This window comes from Hetaerina americana, unplaced genomic scaffold (genome assembly GCF_022747635.1).
Source record: "Hetaerina americana unplaced genomic scaffold, ioHetAmer1.1.p SCAF_8, whole genome shotgun sequence".
In the NCBI taxonomy this organism is placed as follows: Eukaryota; Metazoa; Arthropoda; class Insecta; order Odonata; family Calopterygidae; genus Hetaerina; species Hetaerina americana.
In genome coordinates, this window is record NW_027287427.1 from 12,068,842 (window position 1) to 12,083,286 (window position 14,445).

The 14,445-nt window shown below is 33.0% G+C and overlaps 1 protein-coding gene across 1 annotated transcript; it reads right to left on the reverse strand.

Moving 5' to 3' along the window:
- Positions 1-271: 271 nt before the first annotated feature.
- On the reverse strand, positions 272-14,138 carry LOC139697934 (proton channel OtopLc-like). Its single transcript, XM_071596795.1, has 13 exons — positions 14,134-14,138; positions 12,656-12,764; positions 11,203-11,280; positions 10,719-10,768; positions 10,549-10,643; positions 10,246-10,421; positions 6,239-6,389; positions 6,074-6,163; positions 5,428-5,571; positions 3,502-3,564; positions 3,236-3,291; positions 2,197-2,523; positions 272-586 (listed from the first exon to the last, which is right to left on the reverse strand). The coding sequence occupies exons 1-13, from the start codon at positions 14,136-14,138 to the stop codon at positions 272-274; spliced, it is 1,659 nt and encodes a 552-aa protein (XP_071452896.1).
- Between the last annotated feature and the right edge of the window lie 307 nt (positions 14,139-14,445).

Sequence of the window (14,445 nt, forward strand, 5' to 3'; positions counted from 1 at the left end):
ACTCTCTTATGAAACTTCTTCTGGATCCTGATTTATCCATATTACATAACATTTCATTCTGTGTTGTGCAATATAGTAGTGACTGTGTTGTTAAAATATTTCTCTGCTATTGCATGATAGCTTTATGAAAAAAGCAGGATTAATGTGTTAAATTAAAGTTCATGTTTATTCATATCCAAGTTTCTGTTGGGTCTTTAGAAAACAAATTACTGGGTACTTTGGAAATGCAAGATCCTTACTAGGTACTCTGTGCAAAGCTGTTCAGCTCCAATCACCCTCCTGGCTCATAAGCAGACTTCCATATATCTACCAGACAAACTGATGAATGAAATCGATAGAACATTGTAAGAGGAAGTGTCATATGGCTAAGCATTGTCCAAAGAACATTACCATAAAATTCATTTCTATCATCTCGTACAGCTTGTGACTTAATTTCAAATGTTTCAATGAACCACATTGCTACATTGCAAACTACCAAAAAGGTTATCAGTTCCCTTCCTGGCTTAAGCCTCTGGAAATGAAGTGAATTTGAGCATCTTCTCAAGCCATCAATGATGAAGGGTGTCTGCAGCAACACTTGAATTACCTGTGGAAATATTGAATAATTCTGTAAATTATGCTTCCTTTTCTATTTCAGACCCTGCTATTATATTATTGAGAACATTCATATGAACCAAAATAAGTCCCTCCTCCTAATAATTAGTTCCTTTATTTACTCATGAGATTAAGCAAGAACAAGTACCCAACTGTACCCAGTTTTTACCCAACTGTAATCCATAATCCATCCATTTTAATAATGCTTATCCAAGGGGATGTATGGAGTACATATATGCCACCAGAGCTGGTCGATAAGGATGAAGAACCCAAGTGTACTTTGTTTGTGTAATTATCTGTTTTCATTGATTTCAAAAACATTAATCAGTTTTGAAAATATATTGTTTTGAGAAAGTAAACTTCATATTCATCAAACTTTGATGTGCAACATATAAAGCTATGGAGTAGGTATTTTCCCATTTGGTCATTAATTACAATGTCAATCAATAAAGGTAATGCTCTCTTTTTCTTCAAGATTCTTCCTCTAATATTTAATTCTAACAGCTCTCTAGGTGTCTCTCATTTCCATGCCTTTATAAAAATCACCAATTTTTTTGACATAATGTTTTTAATTTTTCTGTCAACTATTCTTGTTATCACTCGTAATTCTTAGCTGGATGAAATATTAAATTAATCATTCTTTTCTGTTATTTCTCCAGAAGTCACCTCCTTAATTGGCTATATTTCCAGATTCAAATGTGTTTCTTGTATTTTAATAATGGTAGTGCATTGGTTTTGGGTCGGTTTAAACTGGAATCACTGATACATTTCAAAGCCTCATCTAGCATGAAACGACTTAACATGGTACCCTACAATTAACTTTCCTTCAATTCTGCATAATTCTGCCTCCCTTCATTTTATCCAACATATCTATCCTCCCTCTACTTTGCCTGCCTAACATTATCCCCTCTATCACAGTCTTCAACATTCCATCATCAATGATTGCCATCAAGCATGTAATATAGGGAAGGACTTAGATTTGGAAAATATGATCTCCTTACTGTACATTGACAAGAAATTGATAGTTCTCAGATTGGACTGGAGATTGGGAGGCATGGCTATGTGAAAGCAATCTAGGTAAGCCCTCATTCATTTTTTAATCCATGGTAAATTTAAATAAGGGAAATAAATTATTTTTTATCATTGATGAATCATGACTGTTGTTGTTCATTAAAATTTTTTCCTGTAAATATAGTGCCTCCCTAATGACATGCAACTTATAAAGTGATTCTGAATGCAAATTCATCAGGTATTTTACTTATTCTATAAAGGTACATATATTAACAAATAAGAAATAGCCATGCTTTAAAGTTACCCTTTTTGTAGGTTCATGTTAGGGTGCATTAGTGTGAGGACCATTCAATACACTCCACGTCCATGACCATGGTTTAATACTTGCACCTTACTTTTGGAGCATGTTCTGACACAACTGTATGCATGCATAAAACGTTGGATAGAATATACGTGTTCGTAGATAATGAAAATATATCTATGAATGGGAGTCAATTTATATGTGTTATGTGAACGATTACATTGTCATCTAAGACAAAGCTCTAAATTGGGTGGACATTTTAATATTTAGTAGAATCAGGGAATGTTTACCTGTAGGATGGTGTTGGTAATGGAAAGATAGCTTGTCTTTTCAACAGCAGGAACTATGCTGAAAATCGCGTACAAGAAAAATGCTGGAATGCACAAAAACAGGAGTAGGTCATCAAGGAATGAGACTGGATGGTGATTAATATCAAGCCTGCTTATTTGATGATATGCTATTCCTGAAGTCAGTGTCATGACAACTAGTAAAGTCAGTTCAGTAATAGAGTTGACTACCAGTCCTGTTTCCACATATTCTTTGTCAGCCATTGCCACAAAGAATAGTATGATGCTAACTACTGATCCTACAAGTATTATTAATCCAGCAAACAGCCCCTGCAATGAAAGGGAAAAAGGAGAGGATTCTTTAGAAAGTATTTTTATTGACTCTTTAGTATTATGAAATACATATTTCCTAATAGATTATATTCAAGTGGGGACTAGTCAGAGAAATATGGTCTTAAATTTCTCTTAACAGTTCCTGCTCCAATATATAAATTTCTCTTAACAGTTCCTGCTCCAATATAATCCATCCAATCTCAGTTTTGAAAAAAAGATTGAATTCCACAATGCACATTACATTTTATATTCAAAAGAGGTTAACTCCCTGTTTTTCAACAGAAAAGAAAAAAATCAATCCATGCACCACATACTATACATATAAATAGAATTTTAATTTTAGATCCCTTTAAATATATTCATACTGTCAGGAATGATAGGGAGATGAGTATTTGAACAACTATATATCATAGTATTAATGAAAATTCCCATGATTGACAAGAAGTTGTTTAAAAAAATCAGTAAGTGCATTAACTGACAAAATAGTGTTACTATATGAAATGAAAAACATGTTGCTACCCAAGTTTTCACTTAAAAAAATATTTTGTATTCTTGTGACATATAGTATATATGAGTGTAGTTGTACCAGGCAAATCAAAGAATTAAATTTTTATTACTAATGTGCCAAGAAGTTATCTGTAAGACATTGAAACCAAGTAAGAATATTAAGTATTACCTGAAAAATTGCTAATTGCACCAAAATTTGTACCTTGTTTGCAGAATGGCAGTCAGCATGTATAACTAAGTTGCTAGTGAAGCCATTTTCTGGGATATGGGGAGGAGGGTGATTCCAAGGGCACTGTTCTCTTTTGCAATGATCTAGCATTCCATCATTTCTTAACCACCATGTGCCAATACTAAGGGCTGTAGCATTGCTCCTGGATGCAATCCAATCACCAATATCATTGCTACCACATCTCCTCATATCCATGCCAAGTCTGGCACTCATTTTTCCAACATACCCACTACAGCAACTGGCTGAGGAACTGAATTTTGTACATCTTCCAATGTTTTGCCACATTACGAAAAGTACGCCCACTGTAACATAGAAATACACTTGTTAAACTTTTTAAATCAAGCAATTTTTTAAGTACACCTTAGTAAGTATAATGAATAGCATGTCACCAAAGGCAGTTTTGCAAATGTCACAGGATCTGGCATCAAACAGTATCATTTCAAGTGAAAAATGAACCATTGAGTGGATATAGAGGGCAATGAAGCACATTGAAGCCATGTATAGCATAGTCTATGAAAGGGAATTATGAAATTAAGGAGATATAATCTTCTAGTGACGTAAAACATATTTTCAATAGCTTAAGCATGGTGTCAATTTACAAATGTATGAACTAAAAATAGAGAAATAATAAACTGAAATAAAAGTGATCAAGTTCTGGCGATTTAATGTAAAACAATAATACTTGGGCTATACCTGTTTTTGCATAACTCCTCACCCTAAGTCGGTGATTTCTCTCCTAACTGAATTATGCACTGGTTTGTCATTTTCATTCATTTACCTATCTATATTTAACCTTACCTAGGGTTTATACTGATTTCATTATTCATTTCTGAAAAGTGTTTAAGTTTGATTGAAGTATGCCTCATCTGAAAGTTCTCACGATTCCTCTAAGTCTTCAAATCTTCTTTTCAAAATTGATATTGAAATATGGAAGCATAAAATTAAATGATAAATTGCATGATCCTCCTGTCTTTTCATGAAAAAATTTCCAACAAAATGCTATTTACGAGCCCCTAATACACTTTTGCTTAAGAAGGATTACTTGGAAAAACTGAATGAATCAACATATCCTTAAACAATAATGTTTTTAATGATGATTATCATTCCTTTTAGTCCACTTAATTTAATTGAATAATTGTTTGATGAAAGAAGCATATTTCATTGTCCATAGTTGCATAGTTGGTTGTACTTGAAATTTTCACTCATGGAATGGCATTGTTTAGAGCTTTACAACCTATAAGAACACTTAAAAAAACTAATTTTAGATTTTTTGTTTTCAGCCAATCCTTAATATTGGCATTGTTGGCAAACATTGGAAATACAATTTTGTATTAAATCATCACTTTGGATTGTACCGGTCGGTATAAATTCTAGTACCTTAAAATACTTTGTGTTCCTAGGGTGTTAGAAGAATAAAAGCAATTTAAATAAATAGGTTGTATACTCATACAAATGTAAACTTAATTGTGTATCAGAGTGGTTCATCAGTTTTTCTAGACTTTATTCCATGGCATGGATACAATTTGGAACATCCTGTGCTAATGCATTGCTTTGGCATGCAAATTTCAGGGACCTGCTATGTTCTTACGGCGAATGTGTGGGGGAGTGGATTTTTTGGTGTTGGTTCTCCAAATCTTTTTTCTTTGTTTTGTGGAAAGCATTTTTAATTTAAAAGTATTTCCATTGATTGGAATTGTTACAATCCCTAATGATGCCCGAGGGCTGTTCCTCAAAGCTACAAGTCTTCAAGATCTGCAAGTGCAATGTCTGTTGATGATGATAAATGGTATATATATAGAATATATATATATATATATATATATATATATATATATATATATATATATATATATATATATATATATATATATATTCAAATGTTTATATTAAATTGGAGAATGTTTTCAGAAGACTTGCAGCTTCAAGCCCCAGAGTTCTCTTTGCCCTTCGTCCACCCCCTGAAATCAGGCTTACCCTATTGTACCCTATTAAAATGAAATGGCTTCATCAATTGGTTGCCTCTCCTAGTCACTATTACTGTTACCAGTATTCTTGATAGTGTGGAAAACGTCTTGCATTACATATGTAATCTTTCCTGTTCATTTTATGTTTTAGAAAGAATTCTTTAAATTTAATATATACATTGATTTGTTACATGAACTTACCTACCAGTATGCTGTACTCAATGGTGAATGGATACAGATATGGTGAAAAATTATCAAAAATGGTTGACAGATGACTAGTACCCCTGCAGTTGTTTGACAGGTACGTGCTGCTGTTCAGGAAATGAAGTAGATTCTTGGCTCCACCTAAAATGAAAGCCATTAATAGTAAGAGATTGGGTTGAGTTTTGCTTTTTTTGTATTTGTTATTAGGGTTTCGTTTTGCTATGATAAAACTTTGCCTTGGTGATTTTTCTGTTAGGAGTCAAAAACTAAGCAGATTCTCTTAGCAATATAGTTATGCTGCTTATAAATGAGCTCAAAACCATCTTCATTAGTCTAGTATTTATGGGTTGATATCATACCTGCAGCAAGCCATTTTTTTGCAGGCCAGATTTGAATTTTATATAGATTATGAGGCAGAAGACACTATGGTTAATTTTAAGTTTTCTACATGAATTTTCCATGAAACTTCTAGTTTATGCTCTGGTGTTTTCATTTGGTTGGAGTGCATACAATTGTTGTTAGATAAAAAGTTTTATTTCATATATGTTAATATGCATGCATTTTACATTGCAGTCGTTATTACTCACTTAAATATTTCACGTATTTTTCACAAATAAGTATGTATTGAAAACTATGCACTTACGCTCATTGTAACTTGTTAGTGGGAGTGTTGGGAGAATATCTAGTTTCTCAAACTTGGAAGATGGTGTTGAAATAGAAAGTTCTTCTGATTCTCCCCAAAATGTGGATGTGGATATAGATTCATGTGATGATGCTTCTGCATAGCTATCATCTTGAGTAGAATCACTCCTTAACTCCTTGTGGTTGTCTGACACAGCAGTATGATGAAGAGAATCCATAGTTTCTCTCAAAATTGTCCATATCCAAAAGCATAGACTTGATGCTATGCAGTGCATCAAGGCAAATTTTGCCAATTCTTGGCACCGATTTATGATGACCTGAGTTAAAAATCCAGTCAAGAATATACAAGAAGGAAATAAAGGAACATTTTCATTTCTTATTCTCTGTAAACACTAGATGTTTAACTCTATTTTGTTTGTGGAAATGACAGAAATAAGCATTTGAGCTATCTTGATGATTGATTATTTTTCAAAATTAATGTGAATGGAGTTTTTAGCAAATTTTAACCTTCTCCAGGCTTAGGATGAACTTGTCAATAGCCTTGGATGATTACCATTTAAAAAATTTTAAAGTGAATGTATGCAAATTGGCTTAAGAATTTTTTTTGTTCATCTACTGGTTTAGAATATTTTTCATTCTGGTATTCACCATAATGGAACAACTCTGGTATCATTATATGGCAAATACCATGGTATTCACTATGTACATTATTATTACATACATCACCATGGAGCATATATAAATAGCAGGGTGTTTTAATTGAAACCTTTAAGGAAAATTGAAAATATCATGTTCAAAAGGATAGAGGGATTTCCCCTATACCCTGCAGATATTATTATGGAATCAGATAAAAAAAATGAAAATATTGTGCAATCAAAGTGGTATTAAAGGTGCACGTTTACATCTTCTATGAGTTAATGTTTATGCAATTAGAAATTATTTTTATAATTAATAACTGACATTCATCATTCTACCAAAGGGCCTATTGTTCACTCTTCAATTGACAGACTGATTGGTAGGTTTTCTGCCTATGGATCACCATTGAGATTTATATTTGACTTCTACATGGAAATAGTAATAAACCTCATTTATTTTTTGTTGTATAAATTTGAGTCTTGGTCATATCCAACATCTTTTTCCTTCAATGTAATCTCTTAATATAGTTTAATAATAGCCTTATGATGTATGATATGCTAATATCATGCATCATAAAGTTATATATTACATGATTACCACAATTTATCATAAAACAATGATATTATCTCTGTTTTATGATAAATTTTGAAATATGTGGTTCTCCTGTAATTCACTGAAGAAACTTTTCATTATTAATCTTATCAATCAACTGATGATATTTTCCTATTTAACTCATTTAATCTGTCTCTTTTCCGTTTAATACCCTGTTCACCAGTTTAGATTTGCTGTTGGCCACATTTCTCGTTCTAATATTTACTCCTACAGTATATTCTTTATCCTGAACCTTATTTGTAATTGTGTGCATAGTTCTTGCTCCTTTTAATGAATGACACCAATACTATCCTCTCAGTGTATCATCTTAATTATTTCTCCATTTCTTTCCTCTCTTCCTCCATAAGCTTCTGCACTGACTCATATTTACAAGTTGTATTATTTATGATATTATGTTACTCGTATTAAACAATCAAAAGGTTTCTGCTTTGTGTGATGACCTTTTTTATCTTTGTTTCTTTTGGTTTTTCTCCATGATTTATCACTGCTCTCTCATTTTTATAGAGGTGCAAAATCAATTGCTTATCTTCTAAATCCAAACTGGTCTTCTGTAAGCATGCTTTTTATTTTGTTTGCATCCATTTATGCCTAATTTCAGTATTTTGGAAATGTGGTTGTAATTGTTCAATATTTTTCACATCTACAGGTATTTAGTTTATATTTCTTACAGTAATCAACCCATTGGTTGTGGTTTGATAGGTGAAGGTAGAGTTCACCTAATTGGTACTACAAAATGTGCAATTCAAGCATCAGGGTAGGTGGGTTAGTTCCTTTCCATGTGCCACCTGTGGTTCCCCAGAAAGATCTGGTACCTGGAAAATCACATAACTTAAGTGAAAGTGGCGGTGGCCAGGGGCATGTCCGGGAATTGAACCCAAACCCTCTGGTCAAGTGGGCCATCCCTCCACCCACTGGGCTATCAGACCCATTACTTTTTTCTACATCATGTGGGTTTCTTCTTTAATCAAGTTATATACTAACTAACATAAACAGTTCATCCAGCATTATTTCATCATTTTTATATGTTAAGCAGGAATTCGACCAACTCCCAGAGCCTTCTCATCTTTCAGTTTTTCAGGATCTTATCAAATTCCCTTCAAATAAGATGCTTACCCCTCTCTTCTTCTATTTTATTTTCTAATTCTGGTTCAATTGATTTCACTATTGATTTTCTGACCTAAAGTGTTTAAATGTATATCTTTATCCCTTTGTGATATGTGTCACATTAATGGTTAGATAATGATTTTCATCACCCACCACAATTCTATTGTAGTGAGGGATGTTCTAGTCTCTAGTCCTTGATGTACTTCTTAATCATTTCATTGCCTATTTTCACATTTTTCTTTGTCATATAGTGATCCATTTACCTGTATCTTTCCTCTTTATACATTATTTATGCTTCTTTAGCTTTCCTATTTATTTTGCGTCTTTAGTTTTCTGTACTACTCTGATCCTCCATTTTGGGATATTTATTCAACTTCTACCCCTCTGCCATCATTATCAAGGCATTTTATGTAAACCATTCCTTTCCATTCATCTCTCTCTCGGCCCAATATTGCTTCCTCTGTTTCTTTTATGTTTTATTCTCTCCCATTTTTCATTAACACTTTCAATTTCTCCTTTTACCTATTCAATTCTTTTGTTTGATGTGTGTTGGTACAATTTGGAGGTTTCTTCGTGCCATAATTTATCCATTTGTCATTTTCTCTTTTGATTGTTCCACAGTCTTTTGAAAGTTAAAACAATTTTCATCACTAAAAGTTGTGGTCACTACATAAATCACTGCCATGAAAAGTTAGAAAATGTTTCCACTAGTTTCAAAACATGTTTTTCATCGTGATGTAGTAGATTTGGAATCTTTTCATCTGAAATTTTCTACATAGATTGTCTTCAGACGTGATGGTGGAAAGAAATATTTGCTTTACATATACTATAACCAATTTCTCATATAAAAATCAACCAAAATGTCAATATAATTTTTATTTTTATGGCCATAGTAGTCTCTCTGACTGCATTATTCTCTCTTATTGTGACCAAAACTGCATTCAATTTTACCATTGTAATCAAATTGGCATTCTCCTTTACTTCTATTACATTTGTTTCATCGTACATTCTTTCCACTTTCTTATTTTTTTCACAGAATGTAGTCGCATAAATTTGTACTTGTATTCTTTGTCTGTGTTGTTATTCGACACTATCATTTATTTTCATTACCCTTAGACCCTTCTACCCACATTCAAAATGTGAATTGAATGTATGAATGAATTCATGTGAAAATTTATACTCCAGCTACAACCGGTCAGTCTTTGGACATTCCTGTGTTTATTAATGATCACTACTCCTGAAGTCACCTTCCTCAAATTACCCTGATTAGTAGAAAACCCAGCATTTATCTTAGTATCCATTTCATTTCTGCTTTCATGTTTCCTAGTTTTCCATACTGTAACTTTGATTTCACATTCTTAGTCACAATTCTCAGTTCCTATATTTTGTTAGCTGGTTTCTCTTAAGATGCACCTGCCTGGAGGTCTAATTTTGAATCTATTTTGACTTCAGATTGTTTTACTAAAGAGTGATCCATCATTGAACCATTGAAACTATGAATAGCCTTAGATCTTTAATGGAGTGAGTTTTGCAGTTGTGTTTTATATTTTATGCATTGATCTTTGGATTCATCCACCTTTTGGAGCTGATTTCTCCCTTATAGGGTAAGATAGTGGTGTCGTGGCCCTGGACTAACTCATATGCCCTTTCAAGAGACCATTGACACTTAGTGGAGGGAAATATCTTTATCCCAAGAGATACATGGTTCCATCATATGTCAGCCTTTTGCATCATTGAGGGCATTTGAAAAATTAATATGTTTTTCAGTCATTCTGAATATTAGCATTAGCTTAATCCAATCGTTATTAAATAAATACTTACATTGGAATACTTGAAAATGAAGAAAAGCTGAAAAAATGAATATGTTGGATATATGATATCTAGGATAAGTGTGGCAATATTGGCACAGTTTGCAAACTCTTCTGATTCTGATGTGAAAAATACCACTTGATGACCAAGGAGCAGTCCACTATGTATGAGATGACCAAAGCAGAAGCCTTAAATAAGAAAATATAGGGAACAAAATTTTGATTGCATAGTAATTGCCTGTGCTTTTCTTATGTCAGCATGTATTAGATTGGATTCAAATGTTGTAAACTTTTTCTGATTGAAAAAATTCCATACCTGCTGCTCCTGCTTTCAAATAGAAGCTTCCAGAATGCCGTCCTTGAATGAAACAGTATCCATGCTTGGCTTCAGCTATATTTATCATTGATTCACTTCCATCATAATAACCTGAAGCTAAGGTCCTTGAATTTGGAGGTAATGTTGTCCATGGCATTTGAACTGATAACTGTAGATCTCTTTCGCTGTTCTTTCTGCTCTGCATACTTTCTCTTGAAGAATCTGTGAAATGGCATAAGAATATTTCTCATTTTCTTGTTGTATTAATTGTAATAACAATAAATTGAATAGTGTAGTAGGCTAATGGAATAGATACCTTGTTACTTTTTGGAATGTTTAATTTTTTGTACATGCTAATATTCATATTGTAAAATTCTACCATTCTGCTATGACTAATTTGTTTTCAAAGATTGATTACTCTTTATAATGCATTTTTTCATTGACCTATGCATATTTCCTTTTTTTTATTAATGCATCATCAATATTATGCCCATATGTGAGGGACAAGCAAATGCATTTAAATTATACTTAAAGTAAAAAATATAGCGTATCAAATGATTTTTGTCTTGAATCTGTTTTAAGATTCTATATGCACTTACTATTTTTTCCATGTGAATATTCTGCTGTTATTGTTGATGCTGTAATGTCTTTTCTCTTTAAGTGTTGTTTGATGTCCATGTATATGAAGATCAACCATATCAATCCTACTGCCATGAGATAAATACTGAATGCCTGAGGAGTAAATATGTGGTTTGATTATCGTAAAATTTGTGTTGTAATTTGAGCAAGGCCATTTTAATGATAGTTATCCTAGATGTCAACTCCAATTCATTAAGGACCCAATTCAGATTAGCCTAATGAATTTAAAATATACAGGACATATGTGATTTAATCATGATATTTACATCATAAATGCAAAATACATTTTTCAGTTGGTAAAAAAAGTCAAGTAGTTAACATAAAACTTCACTGTACGAAAATAAGTGACCAAATTGTGGTTTTGAAGGATTCTGCATTATTGGGTTTCACTGCGTCATTGTTTGATTCTGACAACAGATTCGCCGAAGTTGCATTCAGCAAAACTGTTGTCAGAATCAAACAACGATGCGGTGAAACCCGATAATGCAGAATCCTTCAAACCACCGCCGCGAAAACCTACGCAGCCATATAAATTGTGGTTTTTTGATAGAAATCCAGACCATAATATAATGACTCCAACTTTCCAGAGTTTCCATAGCAAGAAACCATGAATTGGGGACAACCGTAGTGACTCATATCCCTTATCCATTCTAATTTGTGTAGTAGTTGCGTTACAGGTATAGCTTAGAGCAGTGCATAGTGAAAGGAAGAGTTCATGCATGTACATCCTATTTGAACAAATTGTGACAAAAATAACTTTTAATGTCATAGTGGTTATGATGGACTGGCATATTATACAAAAATTAGTAAATCTGCAGTGGCAATGAATGCAAAGGTATCATTTCTCATGAGACATTCATTTCATAGTAGTAGTGATGGTAGTTTTCAATCTAGTGGCTTCAGCACATAAGGAAGATATAAAGTCACTAAAATTGGAGAAAGGGTGTTTTTCATGGGTAGATCCCTTTCCCATGAAAGGATCTAAATACACTAATCATCTTTCCCTGGAAAAGGGCTCCTATTTGGCCCACTTGAAAGTGTTGCATAGCATATGAGGGCCAGGAGAACTGACCGTTGGGAGAATACGGCAGGAACAAGAACCCAAGACATGAAATGTGAAAGAAAACGTAGTCCTACTAGCATTTCTCTAATTCGCAACTCCCTGTTCACTTACCCTTTCCTCTCCTAATCCTTTTCTTCTTCTCCTTCAATGCCCACTTTCCATTCACTTTGCCCATTCCCTCAATCATCTCAGTGCTCTGACTAGCTTTGCTTTTGTCTATGCCTTTATAATTGGATTCGTCATAATGTTCTTTGGCTATTCTTACCATATACGGTCTATGATAGTAAATTTATGAGATCATCTATCAGTAAATTTATGATATCTGCATTCTAATCATGCATAGATAGCCCTATAAATAGTTACCCTTGTAAGCCTTCACCACGCTAAAAAATTAGAGATACATACCTCTGCCATAATTGATTCAGCCGAAACCAGGTCACTTATGTAGATTACAACACCAAGGGTGACAATAAATACAGCATATATGCAGCTAAGTATCACAGTCAAGTATCTGCTATAAGTATAATAGGTATGTTTGGGATTAAAATATATTTAATTTAGGTCAGAGTTGTGATGTTAAGGATGAGAGGTTTAGCCCTCATAGTTTCTTAATAATCTGAAAGCTATCCCACAAAATACATAGTTGATTTTTTATAAAATCTGTGTGAATTGTGAATATTAGCTCTTCATTTAATTGTTGATTGATTTTCTTATTTTTATAGGAGTAATTACTTTCTCTCCAATTTTGCTTACCCTTGCTAACTTTTCCATAATTTACATTTGGATTCATCTGAATTGGTCAATGAGTGCTACAAAATATTAAGAGGAAAGTGGGAGAGACAATGGAAATCAGTAGATCTTAGAGTTGTGAGTTTTGTTTCATATTTTTTCATTTAAAAACAGGAGTATAGTTTTTTCTTGGATTAAAAGAAGTATATCAAATAAATGCTTTCTTTGTATGTGTATGTAATGTATTAAACAAATTATCTCTGAATTGTGATTGTTCATGAATGAATCTCTCATCCAAGTATGGCTATATTGTAATCATAAGAAATTGATGGAACATGAGTGTATGTAAATTATTTTTTTATTATATTTTTTTTAGGTATTAAAATCACAGAAAAATTCTATTCTGATATTATTGTTATATGTCACAGGTTTAGAACTGTACTTTGCATGTACACAGTGAATGTGACATCATCGGTATTTTATTTTAACTAACATCATATACTCTGAATAACTGCATCATTAAAATCAAAATAATATGCTATATGTCACCATGATATGCATCAAGTGCTAAAATTTGTCTATATGTCAATAGTTGAGAGAGTTCTGTACATGCAATTTTGAGGCGTTATTCAGCAGAAAATAATAGGTAGATACTTAATGAGGAGTGCTATACCAAAATCAAAAGACAACATAGTGTTAAAATATGTGTTCAATTGTTTCTGGCTCAAATTCATGTTAATTAAATGAAGAATACAATGTATCTTTCCACTGTCCTTTATTCACGTACAACTAGTTTTAACGCTCAAGCATCATCATCAGGTACAGTAAGGTACATAAGGAACATAAGGTACTTGATGATGACGCTTGAGTGTTGAAACTAGTTGTACGTGAATAAAGGACAGTGAAAAGATGCATTGTATTCTTCATTTAATTAATATGTGTTACTTGTTTCCACCTCATAGGATTTAGAAATTCTTGTGCCTATTATGGTTTTCATAGATTGCATAAGCAGCTTGAGTTTTAAAGAAAAGGGATACTGTTGGCAGAAGGGGATGGTCGTACCCTGCACATATGAAAAATCAAGGACAGACAGCAATGGTAATTTTTTAAGATATAGAATATGCATGTAATGCATGTATATTTTTCTCACTTACCACATTCTTGTAGTGATGTTTTATGTTCTGTTGTTTGTGAACTTGAGGGTCTCCCAGTATTTGTGGACTCTTGATTTCTGTTCAACGAAACTTCTCCAGGGTCATCAGAAACATGGTGGTCTGCTTATCTTGCTTATTCTTCATTGTAGCATACCTCAAATTGAAAATGTTGGTGTGTACATTAGGATTAGAGGGTAACAGTTCTTTCAGGAAAATGTGGGAAAAGGGCTGAAGTTTATGGAAAATTCAGGGACTTGGGAACATAGGAATTCCTGATGAGAACTCTGTCCCTTTTAATAATGAGACCAGTTC